The 20,028-nt window shown below is 37.9% G+C and overlaps 1 protein-coding gene across 1 annotated transcript; it reads right to left on the bottom strand.

The window, feature by feature from the left end:
• Positions 1 to 3,149: 3,149 nt before the first annotated feature.
• LOC311295897 (uncharacterized protein) lies at positions 3,150 to 17,671 on the bottom strand. Its single transcript, XM_084417449.1, has 6 exons — positions 17,518 to 17,671; positions 14,778 to 15,107; positions 10,346 to 10,636; positions 7,925 to 8,236; positions 4,899 to 4,995; positions 3,150 to 4,368 (listed from the first exon to the last, which is right to left on the bottom strand). Exons 1-5 carry the CDS (start codon positions 17,561 to 17,563, stop codon positions 4,916 to 4,918), a joined length of 1,059 nt encoding a protein of 352 aa, XP_084273575.1. The 5' UTR covers positions 17,564 to 17,671; the 3' UTR covers positions 3,150 to 4,368; positions 4,899 to 4,915.
• Between the last annotated feature and the right edge of the window lie 2,357 nt (positions 17,672 to 20,028).

Raw genomic sequence — 20,028 nt, 5'->3', positions numbered from 1 at the left:
TCCATTGGCTCTACATGGGCCATGTATGTTAGCCATAGGGACACATGATGGGTCCACAGTGGGCTCTAATTGAAGCTCTTTCAGATGTTCATTATATGGGCTCACTTTGGTCCCAAATAGGTGCTAGCTGTCTCATTAGGTTTGTTAATTCTTGAGTCTGTCCAAAGCCATACCTCCTCCAAAACACAGTAATGGGCACAGACCAGAAAAGATGCGACCAGAGACAACGCTATTGGATTACATCATGTGTCATTCACCGGTGAGAAAACTTTACAGTAGTACAGTGAGTAACAGGACTACAACAATGAACATAAACAACTGTTTGCCTGCCATTCTCGCTCTGTCTTTACACTACAGTGTACATGAACGTGCTGATAATGCATGATGTCTGTGTGAATGAAGGGTTACTAGGTTCTGTGAATGAAGTCAACACGCCACAGTATGGGTCAGCCTCGCTAAGGATGAGCTGTCAGGAGACGGTATATCAAATTAACCACGCCCCGCTTGCAATCACCTCCTATAAATACAGGTGTTAATCAGCCGGCCCTTTCTCTTTTTCCGACTAACTCGAAGCAGTCCCCGAGTGACCACGCTTCGTGGCGTGTTGACTTCATTCACAGAACCTAGGTTACCTGCGTAACCCTTCGTTCTATTTCATTTCAGTCAACACGCCACAGTATGGGTCAACTGTGTACCAGATAAGGTCATGAGGGGAAATCTAGCGGGGCAATAACCAGGACATGATTAATGCAACAGAACCTTTATTAGTTCTTCATATAACTTACAACAAAACCACCAGGTAATAATACCTTGACATAACTTAACATAAAGCAGTTTATACCTGTTCCGCTGTTTGCAGAATAGTAGATGAAACTGTCTTTGCAAGATCCAGACGATAGAACTTGGCAAATGTCAAAGAGGACGACCAACCTGCTGCTACACACACTCTTTCCAGAGAGGCCCCTTTAAATAATGTCCAAGAGGCCCCCATTCCTCTGGTAGAGTGGGCCACCACCCCCTTGGGAGGAGGCCTTCCTATGCTGTGGTAGGCTAGTTCTATCAGCCTGACCACCCATCTTGCGAGCCGCTGCTTGGACACCGCCTGGCCTCGCACTAAGTCCCCGTCTGTCTGATCTGTTAAGTGCAAGCAATGTATCTCTTCAGTGCTCTGACTGGGCAGATTAGATGTAATCTGGCTGCTTCTGCTGAATCATGAGGAGGGGGATGAAAGGGTTCTAGTACCAAAGGTCTGGAGACATAAGAACGAGGCAAAACTTTTGGCAGGAATGATGGGTTCGGAAGGAGAGAAATGGATGAATCTTCTTCCCCCAGTCTCAAGCATGCAGGGTGTACCGACAAGGCATGCAATTCGCTTACCCTCCTAATTGAAGCAATAGACAAGAGAAAAGCTGTCTTTAACAAAAGTTCTAACTCCAATTTGTTTAATGGCTCAAAGGGATGTTCTGTCAGAGCTTTCAGGACAATGCCCAAGTCCCATGAGGGAACCAATCGAGCTTGAGATGGGCCAAATCTACGAGCTCCTTTTAGAAAACATTTCACAAGAGATGGACACCAATTGTGCTACCTCCGTAGTCCATATGGCGATCTGATATAGCCGCTACATATCCCCTCAAGTTTGACTCCGTCAGACCCGTTTCCAACAGGGACTGAAGGAATGACAAAACTAACTCCACCCCGCATGAAACTGGGTCCATTCCCTTGGACTGACACCATCGAGAGAACCTTTCCCATGGAGCAGCATACAGTCTCCTTGTAGATGGGGCTTTTGCTGCATGCAATGTTGTTAGAACCGCCTCTCCCAGAGCTCTGCAAGACTCCCATCTAGTGGCCAGACTTGCAGATTGTACCTCCCTGGATTAGGGTGACAGAGTTTCCCCTGGGCCTGAGACAGCATATTCTTCCTGACTGGGAGACACCATGGCAGTCCCCTCTGTAATGCTACCAAATCTGGCATCCATGCCTGCTGGGGCCAATCTGGTGCCACCAGCAGGACTTTGGCCTTCAAGATCCTTACTTTGGCTAGGACCACTGGCAGAAGAGGGAATGGAGGAAATGCATACAGGAGCATTGGAGGCCATTTGTTCGCCAGAGCATCCACCCCTAGTGACCCCTTGGGGCCCACTATTGAATACCACAGGGGACAATGTGTGGTTTCCAGTGAGGCAAAGAGATCTACCTGAGCCACCCCGAACCGAGACCAGATCTCCTGCACCACTGCCGGATGTAGTCGCCATTCCCCTGGCCTGGGGCCTCCCCTGGACAAAAGGTCGGCTGCTACATTGTCCTCTCCCGGGAGTTGTAAGGCCCTCAGGGACACCCCCTGAGCATGTGCCCATAACAGAAGGTCCCGAGCTCTCCTGTAAAGGGACGTTGAACGTAACCCGCCTTGATGGTTTATATATGACACTACTGTGGTACTGTTTGAGCGAACAATGACATGCTTCTCCCGAAGCCGAGGCCGAAAATGGATCAGGGCCCGAAATACTGCCTCCAGTTCCAGCAGATTTATGTGTGCTCCTCTCCACGAGGCATCCCATTGTCCTTGTGCTGGATTGCCTCGCCAGACAGCACCCCAGCCCTCCAGTGACGCATCTGTTGTTATCATCTCCCTTGAACATAAAGGGCCCAGTGTGACTCCTTCCTTTAGGCCTGGAGTCGAGAGCCACCACTGGACTGTTGGAAGACAATCCCCGTCCCTTGGAATCAGTCGCTGTCCATTCTCGTATGGACTCACTTTGTATTTTGCTAACCATAGCTGCAGAGGGCGCATGTGAAGCAATCCCAATGGTACCACCTGACTGGCTGCTGCCAACAGGCCAAGCAGCCTCCGACCAAACTTCACTGTAACCTGCTCCTTCCAGAGGAGCCGGGATAGACATTCTTCCAACACCAATTGCCTCTGAGAAGTCAGAGATGCTCTCATCGTTGTTGAATCCAAGGTCAACCCTAGGTATGTCACTGCCTTGGTGGGAATGAGACAACTCTTCCGGCTGTTCAGCTTCAGCCCCAAGTTCTGTAAATGGGTTAGGACCACCTTTGTGTTGTTCCTGGCCTGTTGTTCTGTAGTTAAAAAGTTTCAGCAACTTGCAATCCATCCACCCTGTTCACTCTGACACCTTATATAAGTCTTAGTTTTATTGATTGGCTTTATTGTGTATTTGCACATAGATCCATGTATGAACAACATAAATTACACTTTACCCTTGTACGATCAGTCACCAGTCCTCATGCAAATAAGATTACACTATAAGAAACACCAGTTTCAGATTACTCATGATATATGATATACTCATGAGCTTTACAAATACCTGTGAAACAGAAAAACTATAATGAAAAGGATTCAGATTTAAGACAAGAATAGGAAGTCCAGGCAACAAACAGAAGTCCACAAAAAAAATCAATAAAAAATGAATTAATCAGGGATTCATAAAATCACATTTTCTTTTGTATTTGATTCATTTTAAAAAGAGTTTGAAATATGAATCAGTTCAGTAAGATCATATAAAACAGCAGTATATATTTACTTGTGTCCACATGGCTCTCAAATAATCACTTAGAATTCAGCTCATATTTCAAGATTTCAGATTCACATTCACATTATCAGTTCATAAAGCAGAAAACACTGTCATACCATACTTTTGTTCTAGTAATGAAGCACACGAAAAAAAAGAAAAGAAAAAAAATCAAAAATACATTAAACCATAAAAAAAAATAGTTAAAGGTTAAAGTTAAAGGAACCGTATGTAAGAAATGTATTTCAATTAATCATAAAATGGGATCATTGGGATCACACGCGCGTGATCATAGGTAACTAAACCTATGCGTGTGAACTCGACAATCGATTACTATGGACTTCGACCGAAAACAGGATGTAAATACAGGTATGTGCGCTGGCTGAAATAACATCATTTTTATTAATATCTTTCACATCTACTGCAGTCAGATTAACCCGCGTTCACCCCGAAGGAATCACTCACATGACCTGTGCACTTGACACATCAAGGATGTTAAGAGGCTAAAAGCAGGTTTAAAACTTGCCCCATTGAAGTCAACAGGGTGCAAATTTTAAAAAGAGGATAACACGGTGTAGGCATCACCGATTTTTGTCGTTGTTCTCTGTATTGACAGCACTCCAAATTTACAAAAAAATTAGCTCAATGTTAAAATTGACCGGAGTTCTCCTTTAAGGCATTTGTCAATTAGGCTAAAAGAAAACTGTTACATATATCTACACTGATCAGTATGTCATGCAAAGCCCATGTTTACATTGTTACAGATTATTACACGTTGATTCTCCTCATTATTCATCCTGATCCTGAGTTTGATTCACTTTATCTTCACTGAAACCTGTTATAAAAACACAGAAATATTCACAGTAAAAACACCAAGTTAAAAAAGGAAAATAGTTATGAATAAATAATGGCGCTGATAACAATGATGATAATTATATGTTCTCCTACATTATACTTGTTTCTGTTTATTAGCCTGTACCATAATGTATTTCACACTATGGAGAACATGTTGTGATTTGTAAATGTTAATTTAAATTAGTCTTTGTTCTTTAGTCTTTTATTTCTGATATGATGCTAATTAATGGATAGCACTGACAGTTAGATTCAATGGATATAAAAGGTCTTATGACCACTGGCTCAGGAGTCAATAACAATTTGTTAAATTAAACAATCAGTGGTGTCCAATCAATGGGGTAAATTATGAAATATTAAATGGCTAAAATATCCAGCAGCATTGTTCTTTGATCAAAACAGCACCAGATCTCCTCTATTTGTGTTAATAGTATGGTTGGCTGTTGTGTCTAAAGTAAAAGTGTCTGTTCTGTATTAATGGTGTTTCTTTGTCAAGTTGCATGTAATACTTACACCTTTGCCTTGGTTACTTATACTTCTAGCATTAAAAAAACAGTTACAGCCCAAACCATCAGAGCAACACTGGCACCAGACATTCCTGAAACAGCACCTGAAAAACATGAATATCTAATTAGACCTGAATCTGTAATGATAAAGACAGACATTAGTGTGAATGTGTCTGATCTATAACACACACACTATAAACATCAGCACTATATAACCTGAGTGAAGATCTGACACTGTAATGATAAAGACAGACATTAGTGTGAATGTGTCTTATCTATAACACACACTATAAACATCAGCACTATATAACCTGAGTGAAGATCTGATACTGTAATGATAAAGACAGACATTAGTGTGAATGTGTCTGATCTATAACACACACACACTATAAACATCAGGGCCCGTATCCCTAAAGAATTTTTGTGCAAAAAGTGGCTCCTAGCGGCCAAATTCTAAGAAAATTCTCAGAGTCATGACGTTTTCTTAGAATTTCCCCTAAAAGTGACACGAAAATCCCAGTTAATATAAAAGCTATTCCTCAAGATTCCTAGCGCTTAAAAGGGCTCCTAAGGCGAGATCTGCTAAGAGCAGGGAAGAGGACTTTTAGTGGCTTAGGAGTTCCCCTAAGCAGCTGCACATTCCTTTTTTTCTCCATTTTCTGTGTTTGTAGGATATTTGTTAACAAGCCTTCATAAATAGACCAGCCAGCAATCACAGACATTGATAAAAGCTGAGCCGTGTTACCCTCGTTAAGACCACATTGAGTTGTAACGTTGCAATTTCTACTTCATTAAGGACAGCCCCTTGAGATAGGCCATCTTGTTTTCAATGGGGTCCATATGGGAGTGAAAGTACAAAATATGCCAGCTAGGATATTAATATGAGCAAATAAGACACAAATCATTATTTGAACAGGGTGTAATGAGCTTAAGTTTTCACATATTTTAGATTCTAATGTTAGGCTATAACCCTACAGCTTACTATTCATTTTCCAGATATTTTCTTGAATGTGAAATATTATTTACAATTACAGTCTGCATAAGATTAGAGTGTATAATTATGTTTATTGATTTGAGGGTACATCCTTTGCTCATTATCACCAAAAGTTCATTTTCATCAAACTTGTAGGATCAACCAATCACGGCTTTTGAAATGATGACTCATGCCTAGCAACGGGGTCAACCACACCTCCTCACTAAGATAGGATTTTCCATCCATTCCTTGCTCAGAGTTCACTGAAAATGTTCTGGAATCACTTCTAAGCTAAAACTCCTGGCAAGGAATTTTTAGGTTAAGTTAGGAGCTCTCTGAGAGGATTCTCAGAATCTTTAGGGATACGGGCCCAGCACTATATAACCTGAGTGAAGATCTGACACTGTAATGATAAAGACAGACATTAGTGTGAATGTGTCTGATCTATAACACACACACACTATAAACATCAGGGCCCGTATCCCTAAAGAATTTTTGTGCAAAAAGTGGCTCCTAGCGGCCAAATTCTAAGAAAATTCTCAGAGTCATGACGTTTTCTTAGAATTTCCCCTAAAAGTGACACGAAAATCCCAGTTAATATAAAAGCTATTCCTCAAGATTCCTAGCGCTTAAAAGGGCTCCTAAGGCGAGATCTGCTAAGAGCAGGGAAGAGGACTTTTAGTGGCTTAGGAGTTCCCCTAAGCAGCTGCACATTCCTTTTTTTCTCCATTTTCTGTGTTTGTAGGATATTTGTTAACAAGCCTTCATAAATAGACCAGCCAGCAATCACAGACATTGATAAAAGCTGAGCCGTGTTACCCTCGTTAAGACCACATTGAGTTGTAACGTTGCAATTTCTACTTCATTAAGGACAGCCCCTTGAGATAGGCCATCTTGTTTTCAATGGGGTCCATATGGGAGTGAAAGTACAAAATATGCCAGCTAGGATATTAATATGAGCAAATAAGACACAAATCATTATTTGAACAGGGTGTAATGAGCTTAAGTTTTCACATATTTTAGATTCTAATGTTAGGCTATAACCCCTACAGCTTACTATTCATTTTCCAGATATTTTCTTGAATGTGAAATATTATTTACAATTACAGTCTGCATAAGATTAGAGTGTATAATTATGTTTATTGATTTGAGGGTACATCCTTTGTTCATTATCACCAAAAGTTCATTTTCATCAAACTTGTAGGATCAACCAATCACGGCTTTTGAAATGATGACTCATGCCTAGCAACGGGGTCAACCACACCTCCTCACTAAGATAGGATTTTCCATCCATTCCTTGCTCAGAGTTCACTGAAAATGTTCTGGAATCACTTCTAAGCTAAAACTCCTGGCAAGGAATTTTTAGGTTAAGTTAGGAGCTCTCTGAGAGGATTCTCAGAATCTTTAGGGATACGGGCCCAGCACTATATAACCTGAGTGAAGATCTGACACTGTAATGATAAAGACAGACATTAGTGTGAATGTGTCTGATCTATAACACACACACTATAAACATCAGCACTATATAACCTGAGTGTAGATCTGATACTGTAATGATAAAGACAGACATTAGTGTGAGTGTGTCTGATCTATAACACACACTATAAACATCAGCACTATATAACCTGAGTGTAGATCTGATACTGTAATGATAAAGACAGACATTAGTGTGAATGTGTCTGATCTATAACACACTATAAACATCAGCACTATATACATGTATCGCAAAAGACAGAAGTTATAGGGTTGAAAGTTAACCAAGGTATATATTTTTCTATGACCCGTTGTGGTGAGAAATCGAGTCCCCGAGGAATCAAGCGCAAGTTCCCACTCGAAAGGGAATTCAATTTACATTAATATTATCACAGAGCTGCTGCTCAAGGTCTTGGCTGAGATGTTTATAGGGGTCTGCTAATTGTCCCACATTTGTGTGCAATGTGTTGTATAGGTTGTAAAATGTAATTATTTCATGCATATACTTTGAAACCAAGTATAACCAACAAAGTGTAACATTCTAAATAATCCCTAGGATACTGATATGAAAGATCTGATCTACTCACCACTGACAGTAACACTGATTTTCCTCTGAACGGTTTGTGAGCTGCTGCTCATGTGTAGAGAATAATCTTCAGAGTCTGTGATTCTGGATTTACTGATGCTCAGAGATCCAGTTTTTTCATTTAGCTGGAGTCTGCCTTTGAATCTCTCATCACTGGTGTCATATAATGACATCTGATTGGTCAATTTTATGATTTTTGCAATGAGATGGTCTTTAAACTTCCACAGTATCAGATCATATATCTGTATATCAATAACACCAGTGCGTAGAGTGACAGATTCTCCCTCCTCCACTGATACTGTCTTCATTTCATCTGTCATAACAAAAAAACACAAATGAAGAACATATGATTACACGAATAATTTTTTTTTTTATACTGTCACAAGTGTTTTTGAAAAAAGTTTCAAGCCACTGGCAGCACTTTTGATCATTTTTACAAGTTTCATGGCCCCCAGAATATTTTGTTGTATGAATGTCTGAATATTCAATATATCAAAACAAAGAACAGAGCCGTTTGCTTTTAAATGAACCAGTTTTATTCTAGCTTAATGCATTCTTTTATCAACACTTGAATGTGGGTAAGTTTAATAAAAAAAAAGAGCAACATTTTGAGCAAAAAGCTGGGGAAAAAGAACATGTTTTTGTCAAAGGCTACATTCAGATCAGATTCAGAATGAGGATCAAAACACATATGGAGTAGATAGAGTCCATCAACAGCCCCAAAGTTTTAGTCCATCACCTCACTGTGGTTCGACATTTCATTCACTAACATTAGGCAGTTTTGATTTATCTGCTGTTTAATATTGATGATCGTGTTATTTTAGATGCATCTGCTTTGCTTATATATGATAGCTGTGTCTCATTTCAGAGGCTGCGTCCTCCGAAGGTCATATTTGTAGGCTGGATACGTCATCAAGGAACAAAACTGACTGTTGTTCCTCATGAGGTGTAAAATACTTTAATTTCTTTCTTACTTTGCTATTTAAGTTAAATTATCTAACAGTTACTTTTCTTAAATGAGACCTCCGGAGGACGCAGCCTCCGAATTGAGACGCAGGTGATATCGCTTGTTTCTGCCTCTTCTTCATCTGTGTTTTGATCAGGAGATTTTGTACTCTTTCAGAAGATGTGTCATATTAAAATAAATTTTTATTTTGTGATTTCAATGACTTGATATTATTGTACAGCACTATACATCACTTTTATCCTGCTGCACCAATAGATTAGAGCAGCTGTTGTTTTTCTCATTGGCAGACAGACCGCAGAAGTTAGAGGAGGTGATGGGGAGGAAAGTAAAGCACAAGTTCTCTGGAAAAAGTAACCTGCTATGACACCTTTTTATTTTCAGTCAGGGAGGCGAACAGAGAATTAGACGATACCAGTAAAAACTGAGCTTGTTCCAACTTCTTGCAAACGATGACTTATAAAAGTTTATTACATGGCTTGGTTGAATTCCGATGTAGAATGTGGTCTGTTATTTCTTGATAACAGTAGGCCTACCTCAATATCAGGAGATTCTGATAACAGAATATTATTTCTTGATAACAGACCGCTGCGAAGTATAACACACCGTTGCCATGAAAAACAGAGCGTTGGTATGGACGCAGGATTCTAACCATAGAGACGGAACTATTTTCTTTAGCTGAAGCAATACAATAGTTTTTAAATCAATAAACTCCTTTTTAAATCAATATTTTGTGTCAAATTATTGATTTATTTGGTGGGTAGCCATGTAATAAGCTGGATAATGTAGAGCGAGGCGGTTGTTATAGCGAAAACAACCCGTTCTGGCTGATTCAAGACCCCTCCGCTTCCTCCTGATCAGCCTGTCGGGGTTGTATTCGCTCGCTATAACACCCGCCTAGCTCTACATTTTCCCTTACTTAATTTCCTTCAAGCAGTTCTAATATTTTGTCCATTTCAAATAAAAACATGTCCATGAATGCCAAATGACATTTTACACACAGGTATTAGTATGCAGGTAAATATTTGAATGTTCTGGTATGGACATGTGGTATTAAATGTGTGTTCAGCTCTTAAATAAACATTTAATTTGACGTTACAAACAGTGCAGCAATACTGAATATTTTATATTTAATACCTGCAATTGAAAACACATCACGTGTTTGGTACTTTTGTCATGTGTTTTCTCTAGGTGCAAAGTTGTTATTTATTCAGGGAGCGAGTCACAGCTTATGAAGCCACAATACAATATTAGAACGGTATTAGTCTTACTCTTACTGCAAACATCTGGACATAATAAGTACAAACGTGTTGGAAATCCATCTCAGCAAATTATTAAATAAATCCTGCATGCAACATTTTAAATCCCTTAAAATCCTGCATTTTAAGAGTTAATTTGAGCAACTGTTTACTAGTCATCACAGAATCAATAATAGATCTTAACAGAACAGCTACTCACCAACAGCCAAATAGAATTTTCTCTGTAAAATCATAATGTTGCTGTTGATCTCCACTTTATAATTTCCAGCCTGATCTCTTCGGATGTTACTGATGTTGAGGTCTCCGGTTTGATCAGTCTGATCAATGTTTTTCCATCTCGAGTCAACAGGGCTGTTTAAGTCTTGATCTCCAAACTTCCACAGTATCTGATCAGCTCTCTGTATATCAGTAACACCAGTGTGTAGAGTGACAGTATCACCCTCAGTCACTGATACTGACTTCACTCCATCTGTATCAACAAAAAACACATCTGGAGAACAAACGGAAATGGTTTAATCTTATGCTGCAAGTCACTTTCATACATACATTTTTAAATGTACATGTACAATGGGGCAAAAATATTTTCTTGAAGCCCCCCCAGGAAGTTAATATTTCAATAAATTAACAACCCATTTGCATGTAAATGTTTCTCTGTTGTCAGTTAATGGTCACATGGTGTGCAGGTAAAAACAAAAATATTTCATTTGTTTTATTGTAAGTGTTTTTGTTCTTATTTTAAGACTATTTATTTTAATTTAACATTATTATGATTTTATATGTGTCATCGACTCAAGAACCCCCTTCAATTCCCTCACAAACCCCTAGGTGTTAGTGACCTTAAAGGGTTAGTTCACCCAAAAATGCTAATTCTGTCAGTAATTACTCACCTTCATGTTGCTCCAAACCGGTAAGCCCTTAGTTTATTCAACAACTATTCATTATTCAACAATCTCTTCTCTTCCACGTTATTCTCCTACGCTGTTGACCCAAGTAATCACAGTGCAGCGCTTCAGGGTTCATCGTCAGAAAGCCGGCTCACTATTGGCCGAGGCTAGTCACGTGAGCACCACGACACATGCGTGTGATGCTGACGCAGGGGCTGGCCAATAGTGAGCTGGCATTCTTACGTAGAACCTGAAAGCGCTGCACTGTTTACACTACGTCAACAGCGTAGGAGAATGACATGGAAGAGAAGATATTATTTAATAATAATAATATTAAGTTGTTATTTTTGTTTTGTTTTTGCGCACAAAAAAGTATTCTTATCACTTCATAGCATTAAAGGGATACTTCACCTCTGGGAAGATGAATGTGTATTTAAAATAGGTCATTTAAGTAGCAGAAATGTGAAGAAATTTTTGAATTTGGAGCTTTCTAGACTGAGAAAAGCCAGAAAATGTATTTTTGGCTTATGTGGATGAAAGACAACAACTCCCAGAATGCACTAGGCCACGCCTACCGGTAAGAGTGCGCACTGCAGTTGAAAACAACAAAGCTAGCCTACGTGATGAGTTTGCGAGGGATTTAGAGATCGTCCAAAATGTCGGGGATTCGGCTTTTGCGTTCTACAGTCGCCATTCATCATGTTTACTGTGGCGAGCAGGACGAGGCTGACGGCCGCGGGAGAACGGCGCGAGGCCGGTGGCGTCATTACTGAGACGCGCCGGGTCTCGCATCTCTCACGGAGGAGCAGGAATTTTTCTTAGCAATGGTAAAACGCACATCAACCGATCACTTGTTTAGCGTTCATGTAAACACTACATTCAAATTCACCAATCGGAATGAATTCAGTTAGATTGAAAGGTGTGCATGTGAACAATGAATGGCGACCGCAGAAAGCAAAAGCTGAATCCCGGACATTTTGAACGATCTCGCCCGCCGGACAAGTCCGGGAAAAGGAGGATGGTTACTTACTCAGCTTTCTCCTACTATTCAGCTTTCTCCACAGAACAAGAGCCTGCTAGCTTAGCTTCCACAGAAAGACGGCTGACTGTGTACATTCTGTGAGTGAGATCCCACCCTGTATGGGCGGGCTAAAAACATGCGGAACAATGCCATCTACTGGCTGTAGTCTTTAGCCTTAGGACAGAAAATCCTCCGATGACGCAAAATGACGATTTTTGCGTCATCGGAGGATTTTTTCCAGACAAAAAATACATAAATCTCTTGTGTCAGGGGGATATGAGGGTGGAAAGCACGGTAATTCGAAAATACTACAGGTTTTCTACTAATACAAAGCTTAATGCTAAATCCTGAAGTAACCCTTTAAGGTTGAACAACTGTACTCGCTTACCAATGTCTTTACTACCTTTCTGGGCCTTGAAAGTTGAAATGACGTTGATGTCTATGAGAGGTCAGAAAGCTCTTGGATTTCATAAAAAATATCTTAATTTGTGTTTCAAAACGAACGAAGGTCTTATGGGTTTGGAACAACATGAGGGTGAGTAATAAACCCCTTCAGTTTGGTAAACCCTGATGCAGACGGTCAGATGTTTTTTCTTCCGTTGAAACTCAAGATACTCATTGGAACATCTCAAATCATGCTGGTGAACAAGATCATCAGGTTTTGTGTCACTTTAAAGATTGACATTGAGTCTATACCTACTCTTTCGATAAAAACAAACTCAAATCATGAAATCTGGAAATAAAGGAGCTCAGAATCAGTAATTTCAGCCAAAACAATGGTAACGCAACATGACATAGGACTTCATTTGTGGTAACAGGATTTATTTCCTCATGGTTTAAAGAATACAAAATATAAAAGAACAAATGCAAAGCGGAAAAAACAAATACTTATTAAAAATATTTGACAAACAAAATGTCAAAAATTTCTGTTGCAATTACAATGATGCTAATGAAATATTTAAATAAAAGTGGGACAGGAATTCAAATATGATTGAACTTCCATATAGTAATCACTAAAAACATAGTAATAGTGTGCATTTTAAAATGTTTAAAAAATATATAGTCTGTGTATATACAGGTATATATATATATATATATATATATATCAGAACATTCAATCAAGTTCCCAATGACCCTTATTTTGAAGTTCAGTTTGGTACTGATGTATCATTTTTACATTTCCCATGTGTTCCTGTATTGTTGGTTATCATATCACAATACAACTTTTGTAGAGAATGTAGATGGTTTGTGTGTTGTAGCTGTTCTCCAGTGTTTTCCTTGTGCTCACTAGTTTTGTTTATATAAAGTACCCGCTTGCTTTTAGATCCTTGGCTTCCTTCTCTATTGCCTTTCATTGTGTCATCTTTTTTGAATTTCTGAAAATAATGTTTGCTGGATCAATTATATTAAACATCAAGAAATCTCTTTAATCTTATTTGAATATGAATCAGGCATGTGATAAATTGAAAAAAAGTATTATTTGAAAAAAAGTGTTATTTATTTATAAAATATTTACATGTATATATAATATAAATTATGTATAAATATATATACAGTATGCAAATATTTCTTAAGGATATACATGCATGTGTGTGTATTTGTATATACAAAATCATTTTTACGACAGTTATTTTGGATGCGATTAATCGCGATTAATCGTTGCCCAGCACTACTTAATTTCTTTGCATTCAAACGTTAAAGGTGCATTAAGCAACTTTTCATGTTAAAAATACCCATTTTCTAACCCATACATGCTTAAACAATTGCCTGATGGGCTGAATGAGCCCTTCTCTGATCACTGAGATTGTCTCTATAATCCTGTAAAGTAAAATAAATAAGAAGGATTCGGGCCGGAATTTTAGACTGGGCGTGACGTCATGCGCGTTCACGGCACGCTCACATAGCTATGTCTGGCAGGTTTGTGTATTCGCCGGCATTCTCCGTAGAAGATGGATTGTAAGAGACCTGCTTGTAGTTAATTTCAAACACCAACGCAAACTCCACGCAAGATAAAAAAAAGTTACGCGTGTGCGTGTGGTCCATGAGCGTGCACATCTCTGGCTGCAGTTTCGCTTGCCGCCAGAGGTGGCATAGTTCTGCAAAAACTCAGAATCTTGCTTAATGCACCTTTAAAGCATTGAGCTTTTATTTCGGCGGAAAACCGCAGTGCTTCTTTTTGTTGACAACATATTTATAAAAAAAAAAAATATAATAATAATAATAATAATAATATGAATCTGGGAGATGGTTGGCGCATGTTGCGTTTCCAAATGCAAGTTGTAAGCGACTCAAACACTACAGAGTAGCATTACTGCGATTCTGCGAATTAATACTATATTACATCATGACTGTTGCGATTTGATGTTTGCACTAAATATCACATTCTCAAAATCATGCATTGTCAAAATTCATTAAAAAAAAAAGTTACCGGGCAACTGTCGAGTAATATCGTTTCAACGGTCATTTTTACTCGCATGTGGCGCTTTGAAACCCTGTCAGAAGCAATCCATGCATTAAATAAATATTAGAAATTGTAACATTTTGCAGTTTATTTTGTAATTATTTAAGGCTATTTCATGATTTCAATCATCATAAGTGTTTATGAACTTAAGGAACATAAATAAATAAATAAACAGTTATTCATAAAGGATTAATTGTGTATAATTGTGATTATTTCATCGCATCTTCACAGGTAATCCACATAATGATCACACTGAGTTACTCACCGCGGACAGTGACAATGAATCTGTATTTGTTCTCATTCATGCTGTCCTTGATCTTTAGTTCATAAACTCCAGAGTCTGTGGTCCTGATGTTTGTGATGGTCAGAGATCCGGTCTGATGATCCAGCTTCAGCCTGCCTCTGAATCTCTCTTCATCATTCCCAGGTACTGTGATTTTGTTGGCTTCTCTATCAATCTGTGCTATGATATTGCTTTCACCTTCAATCTTCCACTGCAGCTCATCTCCCTTTGTTTCAGTAAAATCAGTGTTTAGAGTGAGAGAATCTCCCACCATCACTGACACTGACTTCACTTCATCAACACCAAACACACCTGAGGAACAAACAGAAACAGTTTCTAAACAGAGATTACGCTTGTAAAGCTGTCAAGATTTTCATTTACATACACTTTTAAGACATATGTATTTAACTGTAACACTGTGACATATGCTAATTCCATTTACTAAACAATATACAGGTTGGAAAAGAAAGATTCAGGCAATTAGATTTCCTAACATAATTCCTGACACTATGCTACTGTGAATCGCAGATCTGTTGCATTTTTGTGTTTTTTTATTAAACCTGTCATGACTTGTAAACTGTCAAAAGTAAGTTCCTGTATCAGGAAGATCACATGCAAACAGAACATGCACAAATAAATAAACCTGAGTTTAAACACGATACACAGTATTTAAGAGTACAGCCTGAAAACATGGTAATTTCACATGTCTAATACAAATAATTGCAATTATGTAACATATACTATCATTTTATATCAATTAACACGAGACCAGATTTAACATAGACACAAAGATAAAAACAAAATAGCGTAGTGTACAGGCTACATTCGTGACTACATACTATTTTATTTTTTATTATTTTACACTATCTTGTTATTTTAACTTTACCTTACTGTTTCCTAGAGACCTTATGTAGCTCTGCTGCTTTTCAGTCTTCCAGGTTTGTATTTCCACAGCATGAAGTAAGATCTTACAGATTTATGAATGAACCGCTCGTTTTTAAAATGCCATATGAAATACACAGAGCCGAAAAATGGAAGTTCAAACACAAAATTCTAGAGATGGTTACTCGACCCGAGATTTACTGTATGGGGTTTTAGGTTACACTTTATTTTAAGGTGTCCCTGTTACAGTGTACATTAAGCATTGAGTAATATTAATTAACAACACGCACTTACTATAGAGTTAGGGTAGGATTAGGATTTGGTTGAGGGTTAGTTGCATGTAGTTATGCATGGACACTGTTATGTTAGGCTATATAACAAAACGTAAAAATAAGGTCACTTTATGTTTACCACAGGCTTTATTTTACTCATAAAAAAAAAAAAAAAAAAGGAAAATCTCATAGATACCATCGGCAAATTAGACTTCCGGGTTCTGACGTCATCCCACTCTATTGGCTGATCCTTGAATTATAAATTAATAAATATGAATATAAATAAATATTAATCTTGTGTTCTAAATCTAAACTTTCTAGATTTTATTTCCTTAAATTCTAATTTCAAGATAAATTGGTTAAAACAGTATTTAACAAATCCTGTTTCGTTTTGTAATATATTCTTCCTAATCTTGTTTTCTCTGAGTATCCCATTCCTTATGGGGCCATAACTCTTCTCAAAGACTAGTTTCTTTGTCAGTAGCTCATCCTTTTGATATGATTGGGAATATTTGTTTTTTATCTGACTCTTCTGGTCGGAACAGGAGAATTAGACAGCAATTTCAGAATGAGATGCTCATTTCAACTTTGATAAAGATGTAAAAGGAATATTTATTTTCTACATTTTTTTTTTTTTTAACACAAATGTATATGTCAGGGTCCTTAAGCCCTACTTTTTAGTTTTTTTGTAAGGAACTTAAATACCTGGACACTCTCCTTACATCCAGCAACTCCAAAGCCCTTAAAACTGTCATGTCTATGGTAATTCTCAATATAGCCTAGCCTGGCAATGGTTTTGTATGTTCTTGCAATCATACAATAAAATAAAATAATAATTAACTGCAATCTTTAAAGTGAAACAAGGTGTGGTCGGGTGGCATAATTATTATTCCGAAGAAATAGAAACTTATCAGCACAACGATAAACCAAACCCACACCTGCTATTACAGGATCAAGTTGTAACAGCAATACAAATTCTCTCTAATTTGACTCTTTTTATGGTGACCACGTGTTTTCTATTTCCGCTTAATACCTAGTTCCACTGAAAGTTGTAATGCAATAAACATTATCACGCAAATTACAAAGAAAGAAACGTTAAAATGTTAGTCATATTGATAGGATATCCAGTTCACCAACATCTTACAAAAGATGCGTTAATGTGCTTTATTTGTGTCTTCAGTTCTCTCGCGCCACGACTGACAACAATTACCTCACAAAACCTAAATAGACCAAAACAGCGAATGATTCAGATTTTTTTCTGTTCTATTCCACTATTAGCAGCAACACGGTTTGTGTTGTCGGTTTTCACGTAAAATAGTGAACGAAAATTGCAGGTCAGAACCCTCTAGTTTTCACTTTTAAACACACATGCACAAAATAACTTACTAAAATTACCCTTATAATGGTGCTGACATCCTGTCATTATTCACAGTGTTATGTATATTTGTATAAAGGTAATAATAGTTAAGAATGGTAAGAAACACTGGTTCAGAATTTCAAAAAAAAAAAAAAAAAATTCAGAACATGCGCCTTTTGAAAACCGAAAGTGTTGACTTAACGTGACTCACCGTGAACAAGTAATACAAGCCCCAAAAGGAGAGAAAGGTTCCTCATGTTGATGTCACTTCTTACCGCATCCAAACTGAATGACAGCAGTGATCCAGGATCGCCTACTGATGATGATGATGATGATGGGCTCTAATCAAACGGACCAAGTCACGTGATTTCTGCGAAGGTAGCGGATGTGTTACGTCATACTAGTGTCCCAAAGTGAACCTATAGAGTTGGTTAAAAGGTTGAACATTTTCACAGAGAGAGAGAGAGAGAGAGAGAGAGAGAGAGAGAGAGAGAGCGCATATGTTATTCTTGTTATTTCTAATCTTCTGAGTAATCTTGTCAGTATCATAGCCTAATAACTGGAACTGTCAACAGAATCAAGACAAGTGCTGCTGTTAATCAGTACAGATACAGTACAAGTCAGTACAAGTTCTTTATGTAGAAATCAGTTTAAAACTCATTCACTTGTCTGGATCATCTGCATAACCTATTATTAGCACATATTTCCTATGAGCATAACCTATTATTAGCATATATTTCCTATGAGCATAACCTGTTATAAGTCACATTTTACCCATGAGCATTTAATCGCCATACAACAAAATTGTCTGATCCTGTTTTGGTCAAAATGTACATTGCGGGGGGAAAAATGCCCAATACAACTATTTAGTCATTTTGAAAGAAAACTGTTAAAATGTTGAAATAAACAAATGTTGAAATAAACAGTTATGTTACATCATCGTGAGGTCAACTTCAGTCTGTTACCCGTGAATCAGACATTTTCATTTCAGGACACTAGGAGGCGAAGTTGTGCAATATATAGCCTAAATACTAAATGTAGTGTCATATGATTTGAAATTATGGCTTGATATCACAAGTCATGCTCAGTTTCCATGTAATCACATATATACATCAAACAAAATGCAAAATGTGATGACCGCAGGGAATGAATAAACACTCTGAACTTTCAAATCTCTCTAAATGCACATTTACATTAAACTGTGCAAAGAAAATTGCGGGTTAAATACACAAGAACATTGAAAGTGTATGTGTGCTGAGACAGAAACTGTCTTCAGGGGCCGGTTGCATAAAGCTGTAAGACAGTCTTACAACTTAGACATCAATTTATTTTCTTTTTTTAATCAGTTACATAAAAATGTAGATTAGCCTAATTTGATAGCAAAAAATAAGACTGACTGCCCCTGATTAACTGCTATTGGGTCATATTTGAACTTAAGACACTGTCTTAACATAATGGCTATGTTTATGCAACCGGCTACAGGATGTGGTCTGCTGAAACAGTTTTTTTGGCCTGCAGAAGACTTAATAATAAGAGATGATGATGATGATGATTGAAACATCAATGTTAAACAAGTTGAAAAACAATTCCAATAGCTTAAATGTCATTGGTCTAGGAACTGAAATTAACAAAAATATATAGTCGCTGTAAAATGAGAAGTGAGATAAAAACAAACACCGAATTGACGTGTACACAATAATGTGACTTGAATCAAGTCAGTTCTTCATTGTATTCTATTCAGTGTCTTTTGTGAGGTTTGGAAACGATGGAGAGGTTTTTTAATGCTGTTGTTCCCTAGACAACATAATATAAGAACATTAAGGGTCAGTTGTGTCTGGCGAGACAGATACTGTCACAGGATGTGGTCTACTGGAAACTCAAAGTCACTAAAAAATACATGAAATGAGAAGTGAAAATAACATGTGTAAGAAGAATTAATGCGTAAACTTGAATCAAGTCAGCTCTTCGTTGCACTTTATCCAGTGTATTTCGTGAGGATTGTAAATGAGGGAAAGCATTTTGTTAATGCTGTTGTTCTCTAGACACGGTCTGTAACCGCAGAAGAGAAGATGTTGAAATAACCACAAGAACTGAGACCATCTCAGAACTGATCAGATCCTATTGAAGATTATTTGCATTCAATGGCTGCAGAATTGTTATCTTAAAATAACTCTAAGTCTGATCTGATTGGACTAGCCTATTAGAATTAAAAGTGAACAAAAAGTGTGAAACAAGAAGCAAAAAAGGCCAATAACACAGAAACAAACACAAATAAAATATGATAATTTCCCTGGATGTCTGAGTGTTTTAGTGTGTGTGAATGGCTAATGACTTCCCCTCAAAACAGCTTTACTTTGGAATAAAACCAGTCAAATGAATGTGTTTTTTTCTCTTGCAAGTTACAACACGTTTCCACAGAATGCTTTAGACACTCTCAGCTCAGTTTCGGAGTTAAAGTGAAACTTGCTGTGGTCTAAATTTATTTCAGGTTAGTTCAGTGTCAGACTAACCCAAATGAATGTGGTTTCTGTTGAGTGGACAAACGTCTTGCTCCTGTTTACTATTGCATGTGTGCGGTTGACTGTTGGGTAAATGGACAGAGACATTATTTTCCTTTAAGACAGATTTTTACTCACATCTATTGAATGTAGACTGAACCAAACGAGTGCTGTAAGAGAAAAATGACATGCAACATCTCTGCGAGTATGAGAGCTGTGTGTCA

This window comes from Rutilus rutilus (assembly GCF_951802725.1).
Source record: "Rutilus rutilus genome assembly, chromosome: 8".
NCBI classification, from domain to species: Eukaryota; Metazoa; Chordata; class Actinopteri; order Cypriniformes; family Leuciscidae; genus Rutilus; species Rutilus rutilus.
This window is presented reverse-complemented; position numbering and strand designations above follow the sequence as displayed.

Excerpts from the sequence above, each read along its gene's own strand:
- LOC311295897 (XM_084417449.1), bottom strand. The coding sequence starts at position 17,563 with ATGAGGAACCTTTCTCTCCTTTTGGGGCTTGTATTACTTGTTCACG. Across the intron at positions 15,108-17,517 it reads GCTTGTATTACTTGTTCACG|GTGTGTTTGGTGTTGATGAA; the intron begins GTGAGTCACGTT and ends TTTGTTCCTCAG. Across the intron at positions 4,996-7,924 it reads AATCAGTGTTACTGTCAGTG|GTGCTGTTTCAGGAATGTCT; the intron begins GTGAGTAGATCA and ends CATGTTTTTCAG.